The sequence below is a fragment of the Triturus cristatus genome, chromosome 3_2 (genome assembly GCF_964204655.1).
Source record: "Triturus cristatus chromosome 3_2, aTriCri1.1, whole genome shotgun sequence".
NCBI lineage: Eukaryota > Metazoa > Chordata > Amphibia > Caudata > Salamandridae > Triturus > Triturus cristatus.
The window spans coordinates 824,152,439-824,179,709 of record NC_140584.1 but is presented as its reverse complement, the minus strand read 5'-3'; the positions used below and the strand labels follow the sequence as shown (position 1 = coordinate 824,179,709).

Genomic DNA, 27,271 nt, shown 5'->3' with positions numbered 1-27,271 from the left:
TTCGCTCAGGCCTAATAAAAATCTATTGTATGCATATTTCAAGTAAACTGAGGTTTTATATAGATACTGAATATTGTGGCAAAAGGTTGACATTCGATCCAATATTTACCTGATGCATCGCAAGAAAACCACAGCAATACCTGACTTGGAACATTGACCATGATATTAGATGGTTTTGGTCGCTATTGTGCACGAATATTCTCCCATTAAAATCATTAACTGCCAATTGGCATGTGAATGGAACCGACAATGATGAACGTATTATACGTTGATTTTTCATTTTTTACTGATATCTGGGACTCAAGTACCTAAAGAACAAGCAACAGAAGCTCTCCCAAATTAAATTAAAAACAAAGTTTTTTTTATAATCCTTTGTGCAAGCCCTTTGTTCTTTTGTAGCAACAAGGCCAGTTCCTATGAACCTCCTGCCACCAAAAAGTGTTCTATCAGAGATCTCTTAGTCCAACAGTCCCAAGGAGTAGTATTTAATCGATTTGAACCATTAGTTGATGCTTTTCCCGAAAATCTATGATTTCTGTACTAACAAAACTCCATTAAAGTGGATCTGGCCATTGAGGCTGCCGAAGAGTGAAAGTGTGCACTATTGTGCGGAGTGTAAGGCGTGAGGAGCGCCTACCAAGCATTCACTGCACTACCCTCCTTAGGTACTTGGCACAACTTACTGCCAGCGCTTTTTAAACTCAGGTCCTCCACTGCCAACCTCCTCAAACCACCCATCTTCAAATACAAAACTAGGGGCGGTAGAACAGTGGCTGTTTTAGGATCCAAGGCTTGGAACATATTACCACTCCATCTGAGATTGCTGAATACAGAGACACTATTCAGGAAGGCCCTGAAGACTTGGGTATTCGTGGCCCCAGACGAGTTGTGTCTCTCTCTTATTTAGGAATTTTAGGGCCCCCCCCTTACCTCCGCTTACTCAGCGCCAGGATGCTCCTTACAAAGTGACAGTCTGCGCTATATAAAAGCAGCCTTACATTTACATTTACTCCATCTGCAGCCCGGCCACGCCACGCCAGCTATTTTTTAAAGCACATAATGTAGCGGCATGCCATGCACTTACTTCTCTCCAAGACTGTGGGGTTTGGGGCTTACAGCTTTCACAAGGGGTCTGGGAGTGACCTAGGTTTTCTGAAGCTGGGTGATTTTTATAATCTTACTAACCTGATAACATGGGAATCGATATTACAGCAAGTTGGCAGCCAACATTGAGCTCCATGGTTATGCTGTAACCAAATACCCAGTTTCCTTAAAAATATTTATATGATGATTAATGAAACAGCAAGAACAATAATGAGGTGGATCAACAATAAGAAATTGTGTTGAATAGGAAACTGGCACAGCTTGCTACGCCAGTGTGCCAATATTAAACTTATTGAGGAGTAGCTTCTAAACATTTTGCAAGAAATTGGCTGCAGGTTTAATATTAAAGAATGGCAACTATAGTGAGATTGGTCACAAAGCCTTGAGAGCTGCAAACTTTAAGAGACCGGCTTTTCTATCTAGATGGTTGGCATACTACATGCCTCATAGACTTCAGTAAAGCTGCTTCCAACCCCCAGGCCCAGGCAGGCGTTGCAGCACCCACAAGGGACCCAAAGTGGGCCAGACGTCAGTCCTGGGCCTCAGGGGGCGCACCGCCACCGTCTCGTCCGACCCCAAGATGGCAGGTCCTGACGATCTCAATCCACGGGCCTCAGTGTTCCAGCTGGTTATCTCACCCCAGGAGGTCTCCAGCACCTGTAAGGTGTGTCAGGCGACAGGCGATGGGCTAGAGCGGGATCTGCCTCCGGCTCAAGGGTCCCGATGCTAAAAGATAAGTATGGGCCAGCTGCAGGAGAGCAGAGACACAGCGAGGCGCATCCTTCGCTTGTGAAAGACTTCTGTTGCTTGGGCCTGGGAATCCCCACTGAAAACCGGGTCTACCTGGGGTTGGTGCACACCCCTTGGAGAGATTGACTTGGGCTCCCCCTCTCCTTTATACCCGATGCAGACTTGGGGCCTCCTGACCTGTCTCACTCTAGGGGCTCTTCTGCCTCTATTTAGTGACCGGCTTGGGCCTGAATCTTATAGAGGGGCACCCTTGACCTAACCAACGGTGTGGGGCCCCTGGAGTGGGGTGGGGGCGATCGGCTGCACTGTCGGACAACGAGTGCTTATCTCCTCCTCCCAGACGCTAGTGGATGATCGGAGTCCGGCCCTTGGGCCCCTGCGGAGGAACCTGCCTCTTCGGGTCCAGATTTACCTGTCAAGGGGACTGGCCTGGGGTCCGCCTCCCACCTCCCCCTCCCATGCAGCCCCATGACTTTGTTGCCGAACTTCACACTGGAGGTACCTACAGCGCACTAGCCTAACAAGTGGCCCGGGCCTGGATCTCGCTGTGGGTTCTTCCACCTACCTTGCTCTCCACTCTGGTCTCTGGGGTGACGCTGAGGCTCATCTTTGGACTACTCCTCTGTGTGCTAGGATATTGTGTTTTTGAAGGGGGTGAACCTGGTGGGGTTGTGCTCCTTCCACCCCTTGGAACCCTGAGGCATCAGACTCATCGTCCCCTTGAGCCCCGACTGCAGAGCAGCAGTATTCGCTCCAGCCCTCAACACCCTCATCTGGAGTCTCTGTGGGGCGAGAACCCCAGATGAACATGCCTCGCACTAAAACCGGAAAGGAGACACCAGCTGCTTCCTCTAGAGACGCTACAGTCCCATCCGTGTGGCTAAAGTCAGGTCCTTCTGCATCTGCCCCGCCGGACCCCCTCTAACACCTGCCCTTGGGGAACCAGCGGCGAGCCCTCTCACGCAGACCTTCATGACCAACTTTCTACAAGAAATAAAAGCAGAGATAGGCTCCCTCAAGTCACAATTCAAAGCCTGTCTTCACGACCTCAGGTGCAATGTGGTGGAAATTGTGGGCAGGGTTGATGATCTTGAACGTACCCTGGACTCACGGAGGGGGGATCAGGAGAACCTATGACGCAGGATGACTACCTTGGAGGAACAACATATAGAGCTCCAAGTAAAGCAACAAGACCTGGAAAACAGGAGTAGGAGGGATAACCTCCACATTAGGGGGATCCCTAGGGGCATGGAGGGGCCGGACATTATAGCTTACATGGCGGACCTCCACCAGGCAGTCAGAGATGATGATGATGCCTCTCCGCCAGCCCTAGACAGAGCCCACCGGGTCACGGCCCCACGGGGCGGCCCGGATTTCGTACCGGACATCCTCACCCAGGTGCACTTCTTTACAGAGAAAGAGGCAATCTTAAGGGCTGCCAGGGACAAGACAGAGCTGACCTACAATGGACAGGACATCCAAATCTTCCAGGACCTCTCGCCTGTAACACTTTGACGCTGCATGCATTTTAAACTGGTCACCGATAAGTTGTGAGAACTCAACATTAAATACCAATGGGGCCACCCCTTTGCCCTGATCTTTACATGGGAAGGCAAAGGCAGATCGCTGCGATCCCTCGGGGAAGCTCAGCAGCCGGTGCATATCTCGGCAGATTCTCACCCACTAGCCCTACTCTAGCAACATGCTCTGCCTAGATACTCTCTACACCCAGAGTGGACAACTGTACAGCACCCCAGATATAAGCCCCAGGCTAGGGGAAAATCATCTCTCCAGGCCAAGCAGGACATTATACAGCACTTACGCTCCATGGATGACGCCTAATCACCAACTCATACTCCTCAGGCCTCTGTGGCACCCTTTCCACATATGCCTTGACCACAGAGGTCGTCCGCTAACATGCCCTCACTAGCCCCGGGGGGCAACCCTGGCGATCTTCTTGCTCCAACACGTAGACAAGAGATGGACGATGCACGGTACGTGAGCCTGAATTAACAATGATACCCCTGAGAGGGACCAGGCACACCCGAGAGCTCTTGCACGGCCCTCACATTTAATCCACACGGTGATATTTGTATGGACCTGGTTCAACACTATTTTAACTAAGACGGCAGGGGTCGCCATTCTCCTCAAGGCAGGTTTTGGTCTGCAGGGGGCTCAAGTGATACAAGACAGGGAGGGACGCTACCTCAAAATTAAATCCCAAATTAATGCCAGACCCCTCATCTTGATTAACGTCTACGCCCCCAACCAATCCCAGGACATGTACCTTAGAAACCTCCTCAAGGACCTAGCTTTACAAGAGGACGGACAGCTGCTCATTGGTTGGGACTTCAATCTGGTGTGGGACCTTGAGCTGAATCGCAGTTCGACTAACTTTCAGGGGGCGGGAACGATGTTGATGGCACTGAATAGAGATATCACGGCTCTGTGTTTGGTAGACGACTGGCACTATAAGTTGCCAGATGCTCCTTTTTCTCCCATGTCCACTGCTAGTATTAACACATCGACTATTTCATTTTATCGCACTCATTTATCCGAGCCCTTGAGTCGGCGATCATTTCTGATATATCTATCTCGGACCATGCACACCTTGAGATGACCCTGTAGGGCATCAGTGTGGCATACCGCCCTCCATCATGCTGGTGGCTCCCCCCTCACATTTTACGCGACCCGGTCTTTGTTGCAGAAATCCGGCGAGAGAACCAAGCCTCTTTCGAGGTGAATGCCCAACTTGATACTGATGGGCATACCTTGTGGGACGCCTTCAAGGCGACCATCTGTGGCTCCATTACCTCACTCGTAATTGCCCGTACCCGGGAAGCTCGGCTGGTGGAAAATGGGATGTTCAGGGACATCAAGGCCTTGGAACACCTGGATCATGCTGCGCCCTCGCGACGGCATAAGAAGCAGCTAGCCTTACTTCATGGCCAACTGTGGGCAATGCGGGTGAACAAAGCGGAATGCTCAATTCTCACTCTGAAACAAAAATATTGTGAAGGAGGGAACAAGGTCGGGTCCCTTCTGGCCCGTCGAATACGCACCCGAATCTCCCGTACCCATATCTCCAAAGTTAAAAACAAAGACGGCACGTGGGCCACCTCTGAAATTGACAAACAGCGGGCATTTAATACATTGTGTTCCACCCAATATAGCCAAGGCAATACGTCCCAAGGAGAGGCAGGTCCCTTCCTCGCTTCATGCCCATGGTCGCCTCTCGATCCTACTCATACACAAAGTCTGGAGGCCCCATTCACACTGGCTGAGGTGCATCGGGAACTGAAAGATCTACCGGTGGGTAAGGCTGCGGGCCCTGACGGGCTTACGGTCTCCTTCTATCACTTGTTTTTACCCCAAATACAGGACCACCTGCTTAACCTTTTCAATCCTTTCTCTGACAACACCAGCTTAACACCCACGATGACCATGGCTGAGATAGCTCTTATACCTAAACCAGGGAAGCGCCCGTCACTCTGCGCATCCTACTGTCCCATCTCCCTGATCAACACTGTTGCCAGGATCTATACCAAGCTCTTGGCAAACCGATTGGAGCCATACCTACCTGGCCTGATTTCCCCAGACCAGGTCGGGTTTATTCGCTAGCGCCAGGGAGCGGACAACATCCATCGCTTGGCTCACTTGGATGAGAAGGTTCAGCGACAAGACATTCCAGCGTATCTTCTCTCCCTAAACGCTGAGAAAGCTTTCGATAGGGTGGATTTGACCTTTCTCAGAGCGGTATTGCTGAGGATCAGGCTTGGACAAATCATGGTCTCCTGGATAATGGCATCTTGCATTGCCCCCACCATGAAAATCTGGGTTAACGGGCTCCTTCCCCCCAGTACTCATCCGCACAGGTACCCGACAGGGTTGCCCAGTCTCCCCCCCTACTTTTTGCCTTAGCAGTGGAACCCCCGGTGATAGCTATCCGTCGGTTGTCTAACATCAAGGGTATCCCCTTTGGCGGTGACAAACATAAAGTTGCGCTATTTGCAGATGACCTTCTGCTTACTTTGACCAATCCCTCGGAATCTTTCCCTACACTGATCACGGTCCTTCACACGTTTGAACAAATTTCAGGCCTCAAGATTAACACAGCTAAATCGCAGGCGCTGAACCTAACACTTTCACCACAGGAAGTCCTTGAGCTATGATCACTCACCCCGTTTCAATGGACAACCCACTTGATCCGATACCTGGGTCTCAATGTGACACCTTCACTGGCCTCATGGTCTCAAGCTAATTGGCCGGAATGCCGGCTCTCAGTCCTGGAAGACCTGAGGCATTGGAAGTCGCTCCCCATGTCGTGGCTTGGTTGACCCAACACAGTGAAAATGTCAATATTGCCCAAAGTGCTTTATCTTTTCCAAACTCTCCCTACGCCTATTCCCCAAATAGCTATCACACGCCTCCAGAAGGACGTGAACTCCTTTATCTGGGGGACAGGGTTGGCCGAGGTTTTCCAATAGGATACTCTTGCTGCCCAGGGATCGGGGGGCTTGCCTGTCCCAACCTTCTTGTTTATTACTGGGCGGCGCACCTGCACTACATCTCGGAGTGGGTGGTTCACGAAACTAAAAACATTGGTTTCATGTGTACAGGGTGGTGGCATGCAGACCTCTTTGGGACTTGGCCTGGCCACCGAAGCAATTAAGACCACGCAGTGCTCACATTGCCACCCCAACAAGAACGGTCTTAGACTTATGGGACAAACTTGTTGTCACCAGGGGTCTCACCTCCTTCCCTTCTCCCAACACCCCATTGGCCCGGAACCCTAGCTTTCCTCCAGCCCTGCAACCCCACTCCTTCTTAGCCTGGGGGGGAAGGGGAGTGTCACACGATCAGCGATCTTTTTGAGGGGGAAACTTATAAGGCTTTTGACCAATGCACACAAGATTTCCACATCCCCGCCACGACACTGGCTACTCACGCCCACTAATACACCATGGGTCACGCGTCAGCTCTTCCGATGGCTGGCGGGGACTGATTTTGCACACAGACAAGGTTCTACAACACTCCACCCCTAGGCCCCTCCACCGTTACTAAACGCAGAGACACTCAGACACCCCAGATGCTATTCCCTTGGATCAGTGGGAACAGCTTTGACGCGACATCCCTAGGACTTATAGAACCATCTCTCAGGGTGAAACTGCCTGTAAAGTTATGACCCACTGGTATTACACACTTGTCCGGTTGCTGAGAATGTTCCCCACCTCCTCACCCCTGTGTTGGCGCTGCATTTCTGGCATGGGCTCTTTCATCCATATCTGGTGGTCTTGCCCACTTTTAACTCTCTTTTGGAAGGAGGTGCTGAGCCACATCAAAGACACAGTGGGATTCCCCATACCGAACACGCCGCAGGTAACAATTCTAGAGATCCAACCCCAATCTTTCAAAGCTATGACGCACACTGACTGGCGCCTGATCCTGCACATGCTAAGGGAAGCTAAACAGCAATCGCCTTGCAATGGAAAAAGCCTTTGCCCTTGTCCATCTTGCTGTGGTTTACTCGCCTTTGGCACACTATGGCAATAGAGCTTTTAACTTGTCGTATTACACACTCTGAAACCAAATTCATGCATGTATGGCAACCATTGCTAGAGCATCTCTCCAAATTAGAACACTGTCACTTTACCCCTCACCTTCACGCTCTACAGCTCTTTGAAGATACACTGCTACCACGAGGGGATAAATTCGCACAGTGGAACAGCCCACAGCAGCATAGGCGAGTGACCCTCTATCCAATCCTGTCCCCCCTGTATCTCTGCCCTAACCCCTTGGCTCCTCTCCATGCCACCCACGAACAGGGCCAGGCTTCAAGCTACGACTCCTATTGGCCCCACCTCTTTCCCCCTTCCTCTCCTTGTTTTGATTAGTTACCCTGTTTTAATGGACACCAGCGGACTCCTGCCTCTACGTTGCAACCCCCTTTCTTATCTAGGCTGTGCAACCACACTATATGTTCTATACCGTGGAATGTTTTCATGTCCTACTGCATATATTCAGTAAACTAGACTCTCAATAGAAATAATACCACAGGGGGAAGTATACTAAATACTTAATGACGATGTATAAGATGCCTAAACAATATTATAAAGATCAAAGCGCTGCCTTAAGTAACCACATATCAAGTTTCTGCTATACTAGGCTGGTTCGCAGAAAATGTTAGTTGGATCTGTATTCACAAATCCTTGAAGCTTGGAACACTTGCCAGAGTCTAATGGGAACTACTACATGCATACCAGCACTGTACTGTTATAAGGTCCCTCAGGATATTGTGGGGATCTATAAGAATTTTGACAGAATCCACCAAGTTATTAATATACTGTATCATTGTTAATAATGTTGCATGTACCATAAATGTGCTTACAGTTATTTGAAAACAATAAAACAGATAAAAAAAAATGGTTGGCAGCGTGATACTATTGTTGTTTTGACCTTGCACCTCGTTTTCTGAGGTAATTTCGTTGACCCAAAAAAACTGGTAAATAAATTGCACTTTCATTTAACATATGATTTAGAATAAAATTATCATATTTCGATGATGTTGCTACTAATTGTATTCACTGACTTACCAAATTGTCTAATTCCCCAAAAGTATGAGTTCGGCACTCTCAAAGGGGAGGTTCAGAAACAAGAATACAAACAAGGGGAGTATTGACATTTTGACCAATAAACTTCGACCCACTAACAACAAGGATAATAGTGTCCACCTCTCTAATAGCCTTTATAAGGGTATTCCCATAGTTTGAATGGAACATTTGTGAAAAATCATTTGTTACATATAGATCTAAGTATCTTACAGGCTGTTGTGGTAAAGTCTGTAGCCCTGCTGGCAACTGGGCATCCGTAGAGTTGAACAGAAGCAACTCTGTTTTGGACTGGTTGACTCTCCAACCACCTATGCCTGTAAAGGTCTGGATTTCCTCCTGCACTTCCTGTATGTTTGCACTTTTGGCCTTAAGATGATGTCATCTGCAAAAAGTTAAATTTTTGCCATCCCCGTCATGGGGGCTTGGATTGATGAATTAGAGCGGATTTTGAGGATTTTGTGGCTCAATAAAGAGAGAGAACAGGAGTGGGGATAGTAGGCATCCCTGAAGGGTGCCCCACCTAATCCCAACCTCTCCCACCTGTTCCGCATTAATAATTATCTTTGCTTCAGCCCCCTTGTAAACTTCCTTTAGCATCACTATCAATTGGGAAGGAAAGCCAACTCCCCTAAAATAAAAAAGTGAGCCTGCCAGTCAACAAGGTTGAACGCTTTTTCTGCATCCATTATTAAAGTTGAGCCTTGTCCTTGTTGACTGAAAAATAATCAATAGCCTGAGTCAAAAAGTAAGCATTGCAGCCATAAATCTGCTCTAAAGCTTTAATATCGTCAGAGATTGACCCATAATAATTCAAGAAAATAAGAAGGACCCCAACAACCTTAACCTCAATCCAGGACCATCTTGCTTCCTCATCCTGGCTCACCTCTCTCACCTCCCAATCCAACATACTCAAAAACAGAATACCAACTCCCCGAACTACCATAATGGCCGAAGCAAAGTACGCTTGTGAATATTTCTTTGGCAACAACAGTTTGAGGGTGTTAGACTTAAAATGCGTTTCCTGAAGAAATAGTACCTCAGGAGTAAAAGATCCCAACCATTTTAACAATGCCCCACTTTTACGTGCATTTAAAAGGCCATTTACATTACAGGAGATTTTCTTTATCCTTTGTGACATTCCCTCAAATTATACATATCACCACTGCTTGTGCAGTAAACGATTTATTTCCCCTTATTTCCCCCCCTAGTATAACCTTACTGCCCTTTGTTTCCTGAACTTGTTCCGTACCCCTGCTTTCCACAATTACCACCTCCCCCCTCTTCTCCTCATGCTCCTATACCTTGCCCATTCCCAACCTACTCTTGTCTTGCTCTTTTTTAACTGCATACCCCTGCTTCCCATCCCTCCCCTTCCAACCCCTCACCACTGCCCCACCCAAAGAGGGAAATGGCCCTTAACTCCCTTCTTCAACCCACCCAAAATGTTGGCGTCTTGACTTGGCACCTACCCACGCGTTTTTGCTTCCACCCCTCCATAATGTTCAGATGCCTCTTCTCGACAACACAGAAGCAAGAATAAAGTGCTTGCATGTAGGAAGTGCTTGTGCGACAAAGTGAATATACTTGACAAATTTGTACGGCCTAGCCAAATTTTTTACCCCGGCTGGCCGGATGAAACCCATCGGTAAAGTAACTTGTACCCCAAAACTTAGGCCTTTACAGTTTAGATAAATAAGAACCTTATAACAGAGAAACCCGGTTCGGGTATATACATGTGGTAACCAGCCAGCAGCGTAAGTGGTCCTACCTACAAAATGCAACGTGCAAAGTGCTTAGAGAGAACCCTGACAGCTTATAAACCTAAGAAACACAGTTTTCAGCCAATCCTAAAGTGCTACTGAAACAAGATGACCCAATTCAGGTCTATAGAAAAAGTGCTAATATAAAAAGTATAAAAAATATAAAAAGTGCATTAAGTGCATAAGATCTAAACCTAACAGCTTACAGAGGTTAATTAACAGAGTAGATTTGTATACCACACCCAAAACCTTGCAGCTCATGTGACTTAACTGGATCTGCCATGAAGCAAGCGACTAGTGCTTATCCTTCTACCCGTGGCCTCCCGCAGTAACCGGTTTACCTACAGCCTATTCTAGTTAACCACAGTAATCTTCTATCTTTTCTTATATCACATTTTCTCTTCAACTGGTCTAGCCTCTGGTTGGCACTAGCCTTTACTGTCTTTTACCACTTTTTGTAGTACATCATGAGCTTCCTCTAGAGTAACACATTGATTAAATGGACCTTTGAATAAAATGTAAAATTTGGACTGTTGGATGATAGACGCCTGTACTCAAAATATCCTTTTCTGAATTGCCTAACTTAGAATGGCTTCTCTTACATGAAAATCTAAAAAAGTACAATCATTGTCCTTGGGTACTTCGCCCCAACTAAACGTTGTGCGGAACCCTGTGCGCCCTCATTATGGTAAGGTCTTTCGGCGGATTCGCAAGTATTTGTTCTTTAATCATTGTTTCCATAAATAACAAGGGGTTAGTATGGCCGTTTATACGTTCATTATCCTCTGGAATCCCCGTGAAACGCAGATTAGATCTTCTCGCATAGTTCTCCATTTCATCCATTTTAAATTGTGAGGCCTGTAATTTTTTCCAAAGAGTAGCAATATCACTGTCGCAGCTCAAAGAGTGGCCCTCAATGTCTGACACTCTTTGCTCAAGTTTTTTAATTTGTTCCTGAATTTGTTGAACCATACCCTCAATTTTATCCAGCCTTTGATGAACTGCAGCAATTTACTGGGCCTGCAAAGTTTTGCATTTTCGAATCTCAGCTAGGATAGTTTCGAAGAACTGCTAGACGTGATGCATTAAGTGTTGGCTATAACTAGATAGACCAGTTGACAACTCATTGACTTGCTGTTGGTTTTGACATCCCATATCATTAGCATTAACACGCTCCACTAGTGCGCTCTTCCGCCTCCTGGAGTCTTTGAAATGGCCCTTCCTGGGTTAATGTCTCGGGTCCTGTGGCTTGAGGAAGTACAGCTGGAACTTTCCCTACTTCCATTTCCACCAATGGACCAATGCTCAGCACTTCCCCGTTCTCTAGTGCTGGTACCAAATTCGCAGCACTGTCACTTGATGATACTCCACCTGCATCCTGACCCTCTGGCTGACTATTTAGGTCCTCCAATGTTGGTTTATGACTTTTTCTACATAATGGATAGTCCGTGTGAGATTTATCAACCCCTCTTCAGCTCCACTAGGTGTATCAATGTCCACATTTTTACTGCTGTTCGTATATTAAGGGTTGATACAAATATTTGGATGGCTGTTCCCTCTGGCGTGCCTTCGGGCCCTGTGGATTCGGATAGGACCCCTACTGGATCCCCGCGGGTGGCTCCGGCACCAATCGGGACGTTTGGGTCTCCAGATGGACCGTGCGGATGGTTCCTTGATGCATGAGACTTGAGGTGACAATATTACATGTGCCGCTGCATTTTAAGAAAGATACCCCAGCTAGAATACTCACAAAATAGCAAGGAGACATAGTGCAAAAAATATAGATGCTCACCATTAAAGCAGCCAACATCGCCCTAGTCATTTTTGTAATGTCATCCGTTCCAGTCTGTATTAAGCTATTTCAGAACAAAAACCTCCACTACGGTAATCACATTTTTCCAATGTATTCTGTTGTAATATCCATAATTGCATTTAAACATCAACAAGTGATCAGTCCTGATGTAAGTAGACTCCCAGTCAAATCATGGGGGCACGGCGCCTTACTTTTCATTACAAATATCAGCATCTTTTTCAGGTTCTGCATACTAAAAGCAGACAAGCACACTATATGTTGCTACAACAAACATAAGTTCTGATTACAAGTTCAGTCAGTTAAAAGAAATTTACTTGGAACGTTATAAATCTGTAATATTCCTGCCTTAAAATGTGGAATGCTAGGAGAATACACTATGTAGAAACCCACTTTTCTGAATTCTTCCCTTCAGGAAACTTGTGTCGCTGCACAGGGTACAGACCAATCATTGATGGCTGCAAGACCTTCTCTTCAGTGAGTTTTGTTTTAATAATGCTAATAGTTCATTTTTATCTCACTTTCTCATTTTGTTGTTTCCTTCAGAAATATGTATTTTAATATCAGTAAAACATAGTAAAGCTGTCAAAACACAAATAACTAATCTAAAATGAATTTGCCTATTTAGTGGGGGTCTGGAATTCCTCTCCGAATCACCCTCCCAAATTCTAAGTAAAGACTTTTAATGATGGATGAGTGGAGAATGTGTACTTTTAAAAAAAGCCTAGAGCTCACCGTTGCAATCGGCTGCCTTGTTAGGCAGGCACCTCTTCATAGCATTCTTTACATAGGTGGTAGGTAAAATATGCAAAATGAAGCCTAAAGTTTGGCCTTATATTTATTTATTTGTTTATTTATTTTTATAGTTTTATAGAGTGTGAACCAGACCTGTGAGGGTATCAGAGCACTTTACAGGATTAAGGGTGGAATACAAAGCGTTAGGAAGGGAGGGACCAATTGGGTAAAATAGGGTATACATTATACTAGAAAAAGAACGCAGTGTAAGGCCCCGGCTACATGTGGGATAAAAATTAAAACAGGTAGATACATTATAAAATGTGGGATAAAAATGTAAACAGGTAGATACATTATAAAAGAAGGCACGCAGTCTCAACTCTTGGGTGGGATGCCCAGGAGTGCAGGAATAGGTATCATCCGTAGAAGCCGTGGAAAATGCTGAGGTGGAGGGTGGCACATGTTATGTTATGTTATGTTATGTTAAACTGTTATTTCTATAGCGCACGGCTACTCCGTAGAGTGTCCCGGCGCTTTATCGAGGCAGCTCAGCTCATGTCGCTGAGGTGATTGTAATGTAATCATTAAACAAGGTATTTGCCCATTAAGAAGGTTTTGATCTCCTTTTTAAAGTGTGCCAAGGACGGAAGTCTTCTGATGGCGGGTGGGAGAGAGTTCCAAATTCTTGGAGCGGCCCCAGAGAAGAACCGATTGTAGGTTTTTCTCTTCCGGAAGCCTGCTGGTTGCAGCAACAGGTCTGTGGCAGATCAGGAGTTTCTTGATCCTCTGGATATCACAAGTTTTCGGGTGGTAAATGCAGGGGAATTGGAGTAAAGAGCTTTATGAGTAATGCAGGCCAGTTTAAGTTGGATTCTGGCCTCCAGGGGAAGCCAGTTCAGAACTTTGAGGTGGGGAGAGATGTGGTCGAATTTCTTTGAGCTAGTTAGGAGTCTGGCGGCGGTGTTGTGGCAGGCTTTCAATGGGGTCGGAGAGTTCATGGGTAGCCCTGCGAGAGTAGAGCATCCATATTCTAGTCTGGAAATGACTAGTGCCTGGATTGCCGTTTTAAGGTCAGAAACATCGAGGAAGTGTTTTGGTTTCTTAGGTAACTCAGGTGGAATCTGGCCATTTTGGCCATCGAGTTTATATGGCCACGCATGTTCAGGCTGCCGTCAAGGGTTATTCCAAGGGATTTCGCCGAGTCAACAATGGTAGGAGGGCAGTTTAGTGCTGTGATGGTCTTGATCCATTCCTGGATGTCTGGATTGGTTTTGGGTGGGGAGATTAGAAGAAATTCAGCTTTATTTGCGTTGTGTTTAAGCTGGTTGGCGGTGAGCCAATGGACTGTCAGCTTCAGGGCCTCGTTAAGGGAGAAAATGTCCTCAGGGGAAGAGATTTTTATGTAGATCTGTGTATCGTCGGCGTACATAAGGTAGGAGATATTGGCGGCTTGTAGCACCTCTGAGTGGTTCAAGGTAAAGATTGAAGAGGGTAGGGGAGAGGGTTGATCCTTGGGGGACTCCAACCATAACCGGAGAGGAGATGGATAGATTACCGTTGATGAGGACTCTCTGTGAGCGATTTTGGAGGAAGGATCTAAACCATTCAAGGATGGTGCCATCCAACCCCATCCTGAGTTTGAGGCGTTTATGGAGAATTTCGTGGTTAACCGTATCAAAAGCAGAAGAAAGGTCTAGGAGGATTAGGAGACAGGTTTTGCCTTGGCCGAGGGCCTGGAGGGCGTCATCCACGATGTGGAGGAGGGTGGTTTCCGTGCTGTGTCCAGGTCTGAACCCGGATTGGAAGTCATCTAGCAGGTGGAAGTTGTTGATGTGTTGGCTCAGCTGCTGTTGCACACATTTTTTCAGAACTTTGGCTAGGAGTGGGATGTTGGATATGGGTCTATAATTCTCAGCGGAAGCACTGTCCAGCGTAGGATTCTTTAGGATGGGGACAACTTGGCCAGCCTTGAGTGAATCAGGAATTGAACCCTGTAGGAGGGAGGCTTTGATTATTGAGGTCCAAGAAAGGATGATAGCCTGAGATGCGGCAGCTAGGCAGTTAGACGGGAGAGGATCATTGAAGTGATTGTTCGGGTTTAAGGAGGCAAGAATTCTCGAGATAGTGTGTTCGTCATAGATTTTAAAGTTGCACCAGTGCGCTAGGATTTTGGGTGAGGTTTGGGAAGACAGCTCGGAGAGAATAGGTAGAGCTGGCAGATTTTGAGTTTGGTGGTGAGTTGCGGATTTAAGTTCATTTCCTAGGGCAGAGATTTTGTCGCAGAAGAAGGATGAAAATTCCTCGCTTGATATTAGGGGTTTAGGTGTTTCTTTGGAGGTTTTTGCTAGTTTGTTGGATTGGTGTTTGACCAAGTCAAACAGCTTGTGAGGTCGATTTTCGGCGTTCTCAAGTTCAGATCTGAAAAATTATATTTTAGAGTTGAGGATTTTCTTATTATAGGCATTTCTGGCCTGGCGGAGAAATTTTAGATGGACTGCTGATGGGTGTTGTTTCCAGTTTTGTTCAGTCTGTCGAAGGGATCTCCTCTCCTTGTTGAGGGATCCGCTGAACTAGGGATTCCTGTCTTTGATCTGAGTTCTTTTTAATTTTAGTGGTGCCAGGTCATCGATAATGTCGGATATGGTTAAGGAATAATGAACCGCTAGGTTGTCGACCGAGGTGCACTGAAGGGGGGAGGGGGCAGGTCAGTCTCACAAGGCGCTGCCAGTTTCTCATGATCGAGGTTCTTATCAAGCATCTTATAACCAGATGTATGGCTTAATTTCGATGGTGGCATGCATGTCTGCGAAATATGACCACTGCTCTGCCTCCAACCAAGGAGTAAAGGTGAAGCAGAACCAGTAACATAGTAAAATATCTTGTTTAGGTATCCCAGGTAGGTGTCTGTACTCCTCATGAGATTGATACTGATTTTGGTAGACACCATACCCTGCGCTGACAGGCTTTTCTGGTTTGCACATGAAGTACTTCACTTTTTCCATGTTTACCCTCAGAGATCATTCATGTACAAACACACAGCATTCTGCCAGTGGTTAAATGAGGAGCCTGTTCCCCCTACATCTCGAGCATGACATCTTACTGACTCTTTCCCAGTCCTAACTGGTCTTTTAGGGATACTGGATAATGGGCGCCTCCTCATTCTCAGCTTGCAGGACAGATGGCATTCCAGTTTGTTTATCGAGTTTTTGTCACCCCGCAAGGAAATGCCACTATTCTATATAAGGAGATCAGGGGTATCAGAAGGTATTAGAGCTGGGTATGTTCAGGGCTACTGGGTCTTGGGCCTGAGACATAAATAGCTTTCTTATTAATAGTGAGATGCTGCGGTGTATCCAACCGGTCATCTGCAGGTTGGCAGCAGGAGATAATGACTGGTGCACACAGTCCGAAATGTGTCTCACAAGTGATATGTGCATTAGTAGGGAAGAGCAGCAACTGAATGTGCAATACTTTATAAAAGATGCTGCTTCCCCCTTTAGAGTTGCTGTGGCAAGAAAGACAAGTCTGGATGTTGTATGGATCCAGTGGGAGGCTCACTTGCCGTGTCTGAAGATGATAAAGTAAGTCCACATGCATGTTTACTTATCATTATTGTATGTGATGTATGTATTTTAAATAGTATTATTACATGCTGTTGATGGCTTTCCCTCCAATACTCCAGAAAGAAAATGAAGACACATCTCTTGTTATAAATGATCTTGAATCATACATCGGGGCTCTTACCCTCTCCAGTGCTCTGTTGCTTCCCAGCTAGGTTTGTGCTATACAAGTATTGTTAAGTACATCTATTTTCTCGCCCCAAGCTCCTCACACAAAGAGACTGTCCACTTACCCCAGGCTCATCACACTGTGGCCATATGCCCTAAGCTCCTCACATATTGTATATGTATGCCCTAAGTTTCTCACACACTATATTCATGTGCCCCATGTCCTTCACACTGTTTGCCTGCCAATCCACCCATGTATCGTAAGCCCTCACAATGTAGGTCTATATTTTATTTTCTTGTCGCATTTATATAATGCTTCATGCCCCATTGTGCGAGTCGAAGCACATTATAGGACAGGTAACAATGCACATCGAAGGGGGAGTGGGGGAAGAATGATTTACTTGTTGTTGTGAACCTCTGTGGGAAATGTTTAGGTATTGTGTATGAGTGAGACCACAGAGGTGCTCTTATCTTGTCTTGTGACACAGCGCCTAGCAATATGATGGATGAAAGAAGTGTCAGAGACAGACGCACAAAGTATCATTGTGATTTGTTGGCGGTTATGGTTTAGTCTGCAGGTCCTCTAAGCTGTGTTTGTTTTCAGTTGCCGTTTCCATTTTATTCCAGTGCTGACTGCAGCCGTTGGGTTTATAACTCTCAAGAGTGTTGTTTATTTTGGAAGTGGGGAAACAGTCACATTTGAATGGAGAGGGATAAAAAGACAGATAGAGATCTGTGTGGGCGGACTGCATTACACACACTCCCATGTGACTCTGCTATTTATACACTTGTGACTATTATGTATCCAGGATGGATATAAGCCAATAATTTGTTTGGGACCTGAAGGATATTAGAGTCTTCCAGGGTGCCAGCTATGTGCAGAAGATATTTTAAGACATAGGTTGTGTATCCTAATTCTGGTATTTGGATATTAACTAACTTGGTTTGACATAGCCATTAGAAGAATGAAATGTATACATGGTGAGGAGTGATGTGACAATAAGAGACTTTGCCTGAAGTCCCAAAATCATTGCATTGGCTCTATCCTAGTGTCCATAAGCCAAGTTGCATTCACAGCCTTCCCTGCTGTTCAATGCCTTCACAATACAAGACTACCAATGCTTTAAAGCTCAATCTTGCTAAAATAACTGGTTTCTAGGCTATATATTTCTAAAAGAAATCAGCTTTAACCTAAGCTTGGTCAATCAGTATGCTGGAAAATCCAACTGCCAATATGTCTTTTTATTAGGGCTGTTAAAATTTTGATGATGCCCCCAAAAAGGGGAATGGCAAACACATCAAGCTTAGGGTGTGGTTATCCACACTATATTCCAGAAAACGAAAGGTTTATGAAATTCCTCCCTAATTTTCACCATTTATTAGCCCTGGTGGGCTTACTTTTGTAGAGATAACATTAGCCAGATTTCTACACTCTGCATTATTACCCTATTTAAATATGTAGGTGCTCAAAACGCTGAGCAATACTGTGAATCACTGACCACGGCTGTTAAGTTGACTCTCGTTGTATCATATGCAACATGCAAAGCCCTTTAACAATTAACTCAGTTCTGAATGCTGTAATTTAATAGATGCTAAAGTAACTCTTCCTATTTTTCCCACCCCTGTTCGCCCTCCTAGAGCAATTAGTAAAATCCCACTCTGTATCCTCCTCGAATAACCTCGAAGCTACCATTTACCTTAAATAGAGTCACATTTAAACCCTGTCCCCTATATTCCGCCGTTAAAAATTCTACAGATGAATTCCCACCTCCAAATTCCTGTTAGAGCCCAATCCAACAGCTCACCTTAAATTATGCTCCACTTAAATCCTACCCTCCATAGCTTTATGGCAACAACTTCACATACCACGCCGAACACTTTAGTCCTGCCTTTCTGTAACATGTGGAGAAAAAAAGATTAATTATATTTTCTCCCAGTTTTAAAGATATCATAGTATCTTATTGCCAACCACTTACATCCGTACCCTTCAGCATTAACTTATGTAATTATTCTTTAGTTTACGTAAAGGCGTAAATGTAAGTGCTTCTGAACCTTTTTTACATGCCAAAGTTTTCTTTCAACTGGTCGTCTACTTCTGTTCCAAACATGCACGGAGAGACAAGTCGGTTTCTGTGTTTCCTCTCGATGGACTAAATGAACAGACACAGGAGGGAGGAAAGAATCGGACAAACAGGAATTAGGCTTACAGAATGAATGCTGCTAAAGAAATAGGACTGAAAACATTGATTTTGTTAGTGAAAGGAATGCCATTTAATACAAGGTTTGATTTCAAAAGGTCATAGTTTCAAATGCAAACAGACAAATGTAAATAGAAACATAATAAAGATGTGACTAGAAGAAGAATTTAACTAAGCCACCTAACTGCTCATGGTGTGTTTTTTATTAAGTCATGCAGTTTTAGAAACTCAAAAAATATCCTGTAGTCATACATTATAAAATGTTATAAGCATGTACTTCTGAGGGTTATAGCCTAGAACATTGAGTAAAGGAATATTTTGATACCTTAATCTTAATATTGAAGCCAAAACATAAAGGACCTAAACAGCGGAAGAGAAGTGCATATGAAGAAATACAGATTTAGTGATATTAAATCCACTTATGCCTTGAAGCTAGATATACATCATAATGGTTCAAAAATGTGGAGCTAGGTATAGAAAATCTATACATACTTACCTGTCAATATTTTTTTCCTCAATATTAGATATTCGGAATCCACACTTTTCTAAGTAATGTGTTGACCAATTCATCAGTACCTGAACATCATTTACGCTCTCCTCTTCTACTGGCAAGCTGGGTGATATTGTGATCTTCAACTCTGAGAGTCAAAGATTGAGTTTTGAAAATGTTGCTCTTGCCATAAAGTCCAAGCAATGCATGGCTTTCTATAGTATTTAACATTTAAAAACACTCTTTTCATTCTCAGGCCTCCACAAAACTGAAAATAGAAGGTGGATTTCTGCCTTTTGACCCTACTCAAGAAATCATCTTTCCACCTGAACTCATGGTAAGAGTTTGTGTACGGATGGATGGGTTATATATCTAGACTGGAGTTTCTGTATCCAGGCTGGGTAGTAGCAGTTCAAAGAAAATGCTTGCAGATACCTTTAGTACTTTGGTATAAACCTTGTCTGGTGTTCAATTACTCTAGGTATGATTTAGATTTGGGTTCTGATTTGTGGAACAAGTGAGAATTGAAAGAGAGAGAATTTGTCCGCAGAACGATCTGTACTATACATAGGGTGATTCCACTTTTCTCTGTAGGAGAATCTTACAATGGAAAATCTAACACTTCCTTCACACATTTTCTGATGATCATGTCTTTTGTTTCTTACAAAATGCAGAGCCATTGTGTGATTAGCAGGTACACTACACAGTATAAAACATCTTACTTTTCATAGCTACCTAATAGCTTTAGCTACATGAATATGGGGAATGTGGGGATTGCATTTGCTCAACAGAAGTTCTTTTTATCAATGTATTTTTTCACTTATCATCGAGGTTCTTTACTATCCAAGCTTGATTAGACTCCGAGAACATGAAGTGTGTCATGCTCAAGAACAATAAAAAGGGATCTGTTTAAAGAGGTTTATCTTCAACTATTAAACTGAAGGTTGAAATCAATTATTGTTTGCATAATATCAATTAGGCAAAGAGGTAAGTAGTAGTGATATAATAATCGTACCCCCTAAAACATACAATGTTTAGGGATTAGTACTGATAACACAAAAATATCAGTTGTTTGCTTGCTTGGTATCGAGTACCCTACTACCCATGGGTAGAGCCAACAGTAAACCCAAAGGGTTTATCGCACATAATGAAGTACAGAAAGGTACCATAGCACTCTTGGAGAGGTCAACAAATCAAGTCCACAAATTAGGGTGTAGAGAGTCCAATCCAAGGAGGTTTATTCAAAATAAATGCATAGCAAATCCTATGATCCTTATGATTATACTATCAAGACAACAGCCAACATGTGTTTCCTCACAAGCGGTGACTATTTCAAGGCACGTAATGTAATATTCCTGGAGTATAACATATATCAGTAATCTCCAGAGTCGTCAGTTCATCTATTAAGCAAAGGTTAGTGCATAGAGGGGTGAACAATATGTATAGCTCCCAATTCAGTAGATAAAACCTCAAAGGTCAAGATCATGACCTCCGTGTATTAAGCACACAATTCACTCAGTAAGTACCGGCATGCCCGCAGGAGTCCATAGAAAGGTCCCAATGCAATTTTAGAAAAAGAAAAAAAGCATGCACTAGTGAGAGTTCCGCTGGTAGGGATGTGGGACAAAACCATGTAGCGCAAATGCAAAATGAAAAAAGATTTCCCTCATGGCAACAGTAGAAGGATATAACTCATCCAATCAATTTGTTTACGTCCTTTACGTCTGGTCATTTTCTTGTATCATGGTAATCCCTGCAATTTGGTGCACTGAAAATCTAGGGCCCGGGCCAATTAAGGATTTTTTGTTTCATTACTGTGCAGATCATAGATTATTTCCTTTTTATCATGGTTTAAATTCTTTTTGGCACTTATGAGTCAGTTGTTTATTCTTAGATTACACTGTTTTCACCATTGGGTAAAAAATATTCACTAGCACCTACTTGTGATACATTATAATTAGGGGAACAACAAGTAGTATTGTGAAAGTGATGACTGTGTTGTTCATTAAAGAGTTACTAGAAGTGTAGCAGTAATCAACAATAATGACTGAGGGACTGAAATCACTTTGTTGGTATGCATGTTTACCTTCACTGAAGTAAAGACATTAACAATAAAATAATTTAAGATATGTTGGGGGCAGGAGAAACCTGATTACCTAAAAGAGATCTTTAGTCTCTAAGTATTAAAAATGCCTAATTACATATTTTAAAGAACCATTAGTGGAGACTTTTTTGCTGGAGCATATCGATGGAATAGCCTTCTACAAGTAGTGTGGAATGTGAGCAGCCTACGTACATTTTAGACAACAGATCGAAACTTGTTTGTTGTTGGATACCAGCCCAGTCTTTCAAAAGTCATAAACCCTAATTCGATTTGGGTCAATGCTTAAGTGTCCTAACATGTTGTGAGGAGAACGTGTGTCTCATAGGGAGTACCTGGGCATTGAACTGTTCATTTACACTCAAAAAGTTCTTTTACTTTGCCTCCTCTGTATGTCTTTCTTCCTTACAACAGATAATGGCAAGAAGCCAGAAGAAAAAGAAAATGGTTTTCCACGGTGAAAGAATGACCTGGATTTCCCCTGCGACACTTGCTGAACTCCTAGATCTGAAAGCAAAGTACCCCCAGGCACCCCTTGTTGTTGGAAATACAAGTGTTGGTAAGTAGGAAAAAAGGTACACACATAAAGCAAAAACAAAAGGAATAGACAGTCATACAGCATCTGCACAAGGAATTAAGAACTTCCCATTTGTGCCCAGAATACCACTAGCACCATCAAAGTCCTGTACAAGCCCAGCCTATCTTCAACACTTATTGTATACAATGTAAAAAATGGCTTGGTATCCTTCTTTTGATCCCCTCCGATGGCACTATCATATTAGAGAAAAGACCACAGACAGTCTCAAACCCCTTCTGTAATATAGATTGTGAGGGTGCACTTGCACCCCTGTGCGATCTCAAAAGTGCATTGCTTCATTTGAATGGAGCATTGGAGTGCTGAATTTGTAAAAGAAAAAGTACACGGGCCCAAAGTTTTGGACAGTAGCTCGGGGTGAGAGCTACTGTATGTCGGTGTGCAGGATACCAAGGCTGTGTAGCCTTCATTAGACCTTATTATTCTTTAATCCACCACCAGACACTGCCTGTCCCTTTATCTCAGACTTGCATGTTCCTGATTTCTCCCTTTGTCCATTTTATTTAATCTTTCTCTTCCTCATTCATTTATCCTTGTGTTCTTTTCAAACTCTTGCTTTGGGTTAAAGTCTGAGGAAGCACAATAAGTACTGGTTGCCAAGAATGAGTGCTGGTGGGACCTAACTGCCACCACTAACTCAAATTAAGCACTGGGTTCATGATGCCTTGTCAGTGAGGGAACTCCTTCGATACAGCGCCCATGCTGAATTGCCTGTCAGACTTCACACTGACTTTGCACCACGTGGAATGATATAACTGTGTGCCAAAAAAAATGTGGTGCACTGTTATACCATGAAAAAGAAGAAAGAACCATTAGACACTAGTGTGAGCTTTGCCTCTAGTCTCAATTAGATACTGTATTAAGAAAAAAATGTGAAGATTCTAATCCATTAAAAGGAATCATGGCTCATCAATGTCTGTCTCATATCCATGGCTACACTCACTTAGTCCTATGAGTTTACATTCTTAAAGGATCCTGATGACATCCAGATCAGTTTGGAATTTAAAATGTTTGCTTTTCAGTATGTCCAATTTCTCATCTGCTGACTGACTGAAGCTGCCAGTCAGATACAAGTATAACAATTTTCCTACGTTTAATCCAACAAAAACAGAGATCATGCTGTTTGGCAATCCAGCTATGTCTATCTATCTTCTCTCATCTTCCGAGTCTTGTCTCGTAACTGTGATAGTTGTGAAAAATATTGGATTTCTAATTGATTTTTCATTTGCTCCCCACTACAGTAATAATGAGTGCTGATTATATAAAATCTTTAAAGAAAATACCATGTAAGTAGTAATCTGGCTGATTCCCTCAAGAAGGAGGAATGAGGGATAGCCAAGCAAAAATGTCAACACAAAGTCTTAAAAATACAATGCGCTTGGTCTTTCATTCAAACATGCCCAAATTGAATATTGTTGCACTTGTCTCTGAATGCACAGTACTTCCCATAATTGAAATAGATGCCCCACAGGTGATGAGGTAGCTCATAGTCGAGCTACCACCTATTCACCATATGAAATCTAATTCAAGAGAATTTGTATGTGAAATACCAATGGAGATGACAAACAGCCAAATGAGTCCTATGTATTAAGATGAACAGCATATATAGGACTCTTCTTCCTTTTGTTTCAGGAAAAACATGAGGAGCTGGGTTTTAGCTGGGTAGGCAAGTTAATATTTTGTGAGAGTAAATATGGGAGATGTGGCAATACAAATAAAAGGTAACTGTACTATTATTTCTCCATGATACAAAAAAAAGACTCACCCTTATGTGGCAAAATTGGTGACCAGGTAGTCTTTGTTGCCCCTCTTTCTTGAGTTTCTACATCTGGCATCATGAATAGCAGCAAGAAGATTAATGTAAGGATGTTTCCAGACTACACGGTGGAAAAATCACAGGGAGACAACTTGAAAAATACCCTTATGAAATGCGCCAAAAAGTGCTGACATGTCACATAGCTAACAGAATTGTATGCGAGAAATAAACACTGAAAAGAGATACTCCAGTAGCTCCCCTGCACCCTTTAAACACTCATCGTCCAGGACTGCAAACATGTTCTACATTAAGAATCATCACTAAAGATGATGAAATCTCAGAACATATGCTGGATATCAGTATACTGTCCAGGGCGGCAAATATATTCTACATCCAGACAAAATCTCTTCACTGATGATGATGACTTCAAGGGATTTCGCTGGGTATCAGCAATTTTAGCTTGATGGTTTCTTTTCTAGGAAACACAGGAGCTACAGTTAATGTGATGATAGATACTGAATTTGTAAATCTACCAAAAAGCATTTAGTTTCACCCAGATCTTCACATATGGCTCATCTCTTGTTAGAACTGCTTTTGCCTCTGTGTGTCCCTTGAAGGAAAGGCTAGGGGATATCTCTCTGTTCTGACCTTTCTGACTTCTCCCAAAATGAAATCACAGATATCCTCAACTCCTTCTCACCTTCCTCTTTGTGTCCTAATACTCATGACGTTGATCAATCTGTTTCATATTCTGGTTCTTCCCTCAATCAATGTCCAGTCAAAACTTTGAAACATTGGGTACCACTCATTGCAACTCATCTTACCTCTATTTGTAAGCTGAAGTTTCAATTGGTGAAAGTACTGAAGTCTTGGAGACAGATCTCAGAGATTACTCTTTTGAAGAAACCTTCCCTTGATCCAAATGTCCTTTCATATTATCAACCCATCTAAATCGCTGCCTACGCTACCTACGCTACCTTGCTGAATTCATTGCTGTCTGACTTCTTTGAAACCCATACTCATCCTGATCACCATCAATCTCACTTTTGCCCCTCATTTTGCAACAAATCAGTTCTGGTCTCAGTTCAAATTTCATTTGCACATGCCTGGATGACTGTGGTGAATCAGCTTTATTTTACTAGAGCTCTGTGCTGCTTTCAACACGGTCTCCCATCCTATCTTGATTTCTTATTTAGCCGATTCTGGATTGGGTTGCCGTATCTTCGACTGCTGTTCTTCTATTGTGACAGACTGCAGTTTTCTACCCACGATTCAATCTGAATTAAATTCCTGTAATGTTCCTCAGGAAGACTCCATCAGTCCAACTTTATTCAGTCATTATGCATCCCAATTTGCTTTTCCAATTAATTTCTTTAGATTCAGTTTCTTCACCTATGCAGATGAAGTGCAGCTTATCCTGAATTAAATGCTCGCATTAAGGGCCTGATTTAGAGTTCAGTGGACGAGTCTCTTTCACTCTATCCCTAACATGACGAATATCCTGTCCACCATATCACAAGTGCCATTAGATATAATGCACTTGTAATACGGCATACTGGATATCCATCAATTTTGTATCAGAGTAATCGGTGCACCAAACTCTTGACCAGGCCTATGTCGAAGGGGCCGTGTCTTTGGCACCGAAGATGGCGGTTGCATGAGCCTGATGCTCTGCACCAGCCCAGCATTAATCCTTCCCCATCCACCCAACGGCGTGGCTATGGCCCCTCCTCCCCACCGTCATTGCTGGGGCCCTCGTGCACCGAGACACCGGATGGCGCAAGCAACATATGTACTGCACACATAACTGGTGCCCTGGGGAGGCCGGTTTCTTGACTGAGGCGACTGCTGACTGCCATGGTTGGAGTGCAGCTGAGACGGGGGCCATAGAAGGTCATTGTGGGCGATCAAGCATACAGTTTGCCCTTTGGGAGCTGGAGCTGCAATGATCCCTCAGTGTGAGAGGACCATATTATGGTGGCCCCTGTCGGGCGAGCTGGAACATACAACTAACTGGGGACCCTTCTCCTGGAAGACATCCTGTTCCCTAGTTGAAATGTGAGATAGGATGTGCCTGGCTACCCGCTATCTAGTGGGCTGAGATTCAGATGCCTGCCCTCTGAGTGGAGGTTTAGTGCTACAGCAACATGGCCCACACCTTGCATTGTGAGGACATGGGTAAGCCAAGAAATTAACATAGGGCCACACTGCCAGAGATGAGAAAGACCTCTCCAGTCCCTCCCGGGGAACATGGATAATAGAGATTCCTCCAATGACTCAATTCACTCACACTTAGATCAAGTGTTGGACGCTATAGGAGACACCAAATCAACACTTAAGCAAGACATTGGGGCAGTGTCCTTAGGGCTTGTCCTCCTATAAGCAGAGCACCATAAGCTGGTAGACCGAGTCAAGGAGGTGGAGCAGTCATTCAGTACTGTTATACCTGCCAATCAAGAGATGTTCCAACAAGGTGGATGACCTAAAGACCACGGTCAGCATACTGGAAAGGTGGGCAGTTGCGAAAGTTCATAACCGCAGCAATAACATTAGAGTGGTGGAGGGAATTGAGGACGCAGATATGGTGTCTTTTCTGGAGAACTGGCTTCACAATGAACTAGTGCCTGATGGCCCAACACGGTTTGTTTGCCCTGTAGAGGGTACATCAAGTTCCGGCCCACCAGCTGATGCTGGGCGGCCTCTCTGTCTGATGGTGGCAAAATGACTGCACTATAGAGACCGGGACATTATCCTCCAGCGAGCCCGTAACAATGGTCCATTCGCAATAACCAATAGTAAGATGCTAATATTCCCTGACTTTACATCCAAAGTTCATGCACAATGCGTGTTATTCGTGGATGCCAAGAAATTCCTCTGCGAGGAGGGTTTACAATATTCATTGATATCTCCTGCTTAACTCCAGATCATGCTAGATGGCAGTACCCATTTCTGTGACATACCAGAAGCAGCATGGCCTTGGTTGGAGGCCTACAAAGCAGCAGCACTGCTTCCAAAATCCCAAACCCGTTCTGCTGTAGCTAGACATAAAACTAAGAAACGTTTCAGAAGACCACCTCGAAAGATCGCTTTGGGGAGGCCCTCTCAAACATAACGAGCGCGTGTAGAGACATTGCTCACTGTAGCGGAGATAGCGTCAACGCAGAAGACAGAGGCAGGCACAGACATTTCTTCTGATCATAAATTGTTGATTTCTTACTCTGGAGGTTCGATCATGTGTAAGATAGACATTCCCGTGGTGACCCCACAGTCTATTGCCAAATTAATTTGAAGGGCTTCTGTGGCCTCCGGTTTGCTCAGGACTCCCAGTTGGAGATGTGGGGCTCCACTTTGTTAATTGGGGACATAAAGCTGGCTTTGCTGGTAGTACTGATGATCGGACCCAGGGCCACAGTTGTGACAGGGATGGTGTCCCTGAACCCAGGGTGAGCTGAAGGTCCTTGCCCTATGGAGAGCAATGCCTAGTGGATATGATGGCAAATGGACTGGTGCAGCCCATGCAAATTTAGGCTTATCTTACCCGCCCCCTTATTTGATTGCACCTCCTAGGAAACTAGAGATGTCTTTATCTTAACAATGTTGTTTCTTTTCTAGTTTGGATGGTCAGTAGTTGCT

General features: G+C 44.2%; 1 protein-coding gene across 2 annotated transcripts in view; it reads left to right on the top strand.

Annotated features, from left to right (window-relative positions):
- The window catches only part of AOX1 (aldehyde oxidase 1), a 542,538-nt gene that overhangs the window by 97,227 nt on the left and 418,040 nt on the right, over positions 1-27,271 (top strand). For both annotated transcript variants that reach the window (XM_085649034.1, XM_085649035.1), the window contains exons 6-9: positions 12,451-12,512; positions 16,271-16,351; positions 19,443-19,523; positions 21,702-21,846. In XM_085649034.1, coding sequence (XP_085505160.1) covers positions 12,451-12,512; positions 16,271-16,351; positions 19,443-19,523; positions 21,702-21,846 — 369 coding nt within the window. The remainder of the gene's footprint in view (positions 1-12,450; positions 12,513-16,270; positions 16,352-19,442; positions 19,524-21,701; positions 21,847-27,271) is intronic.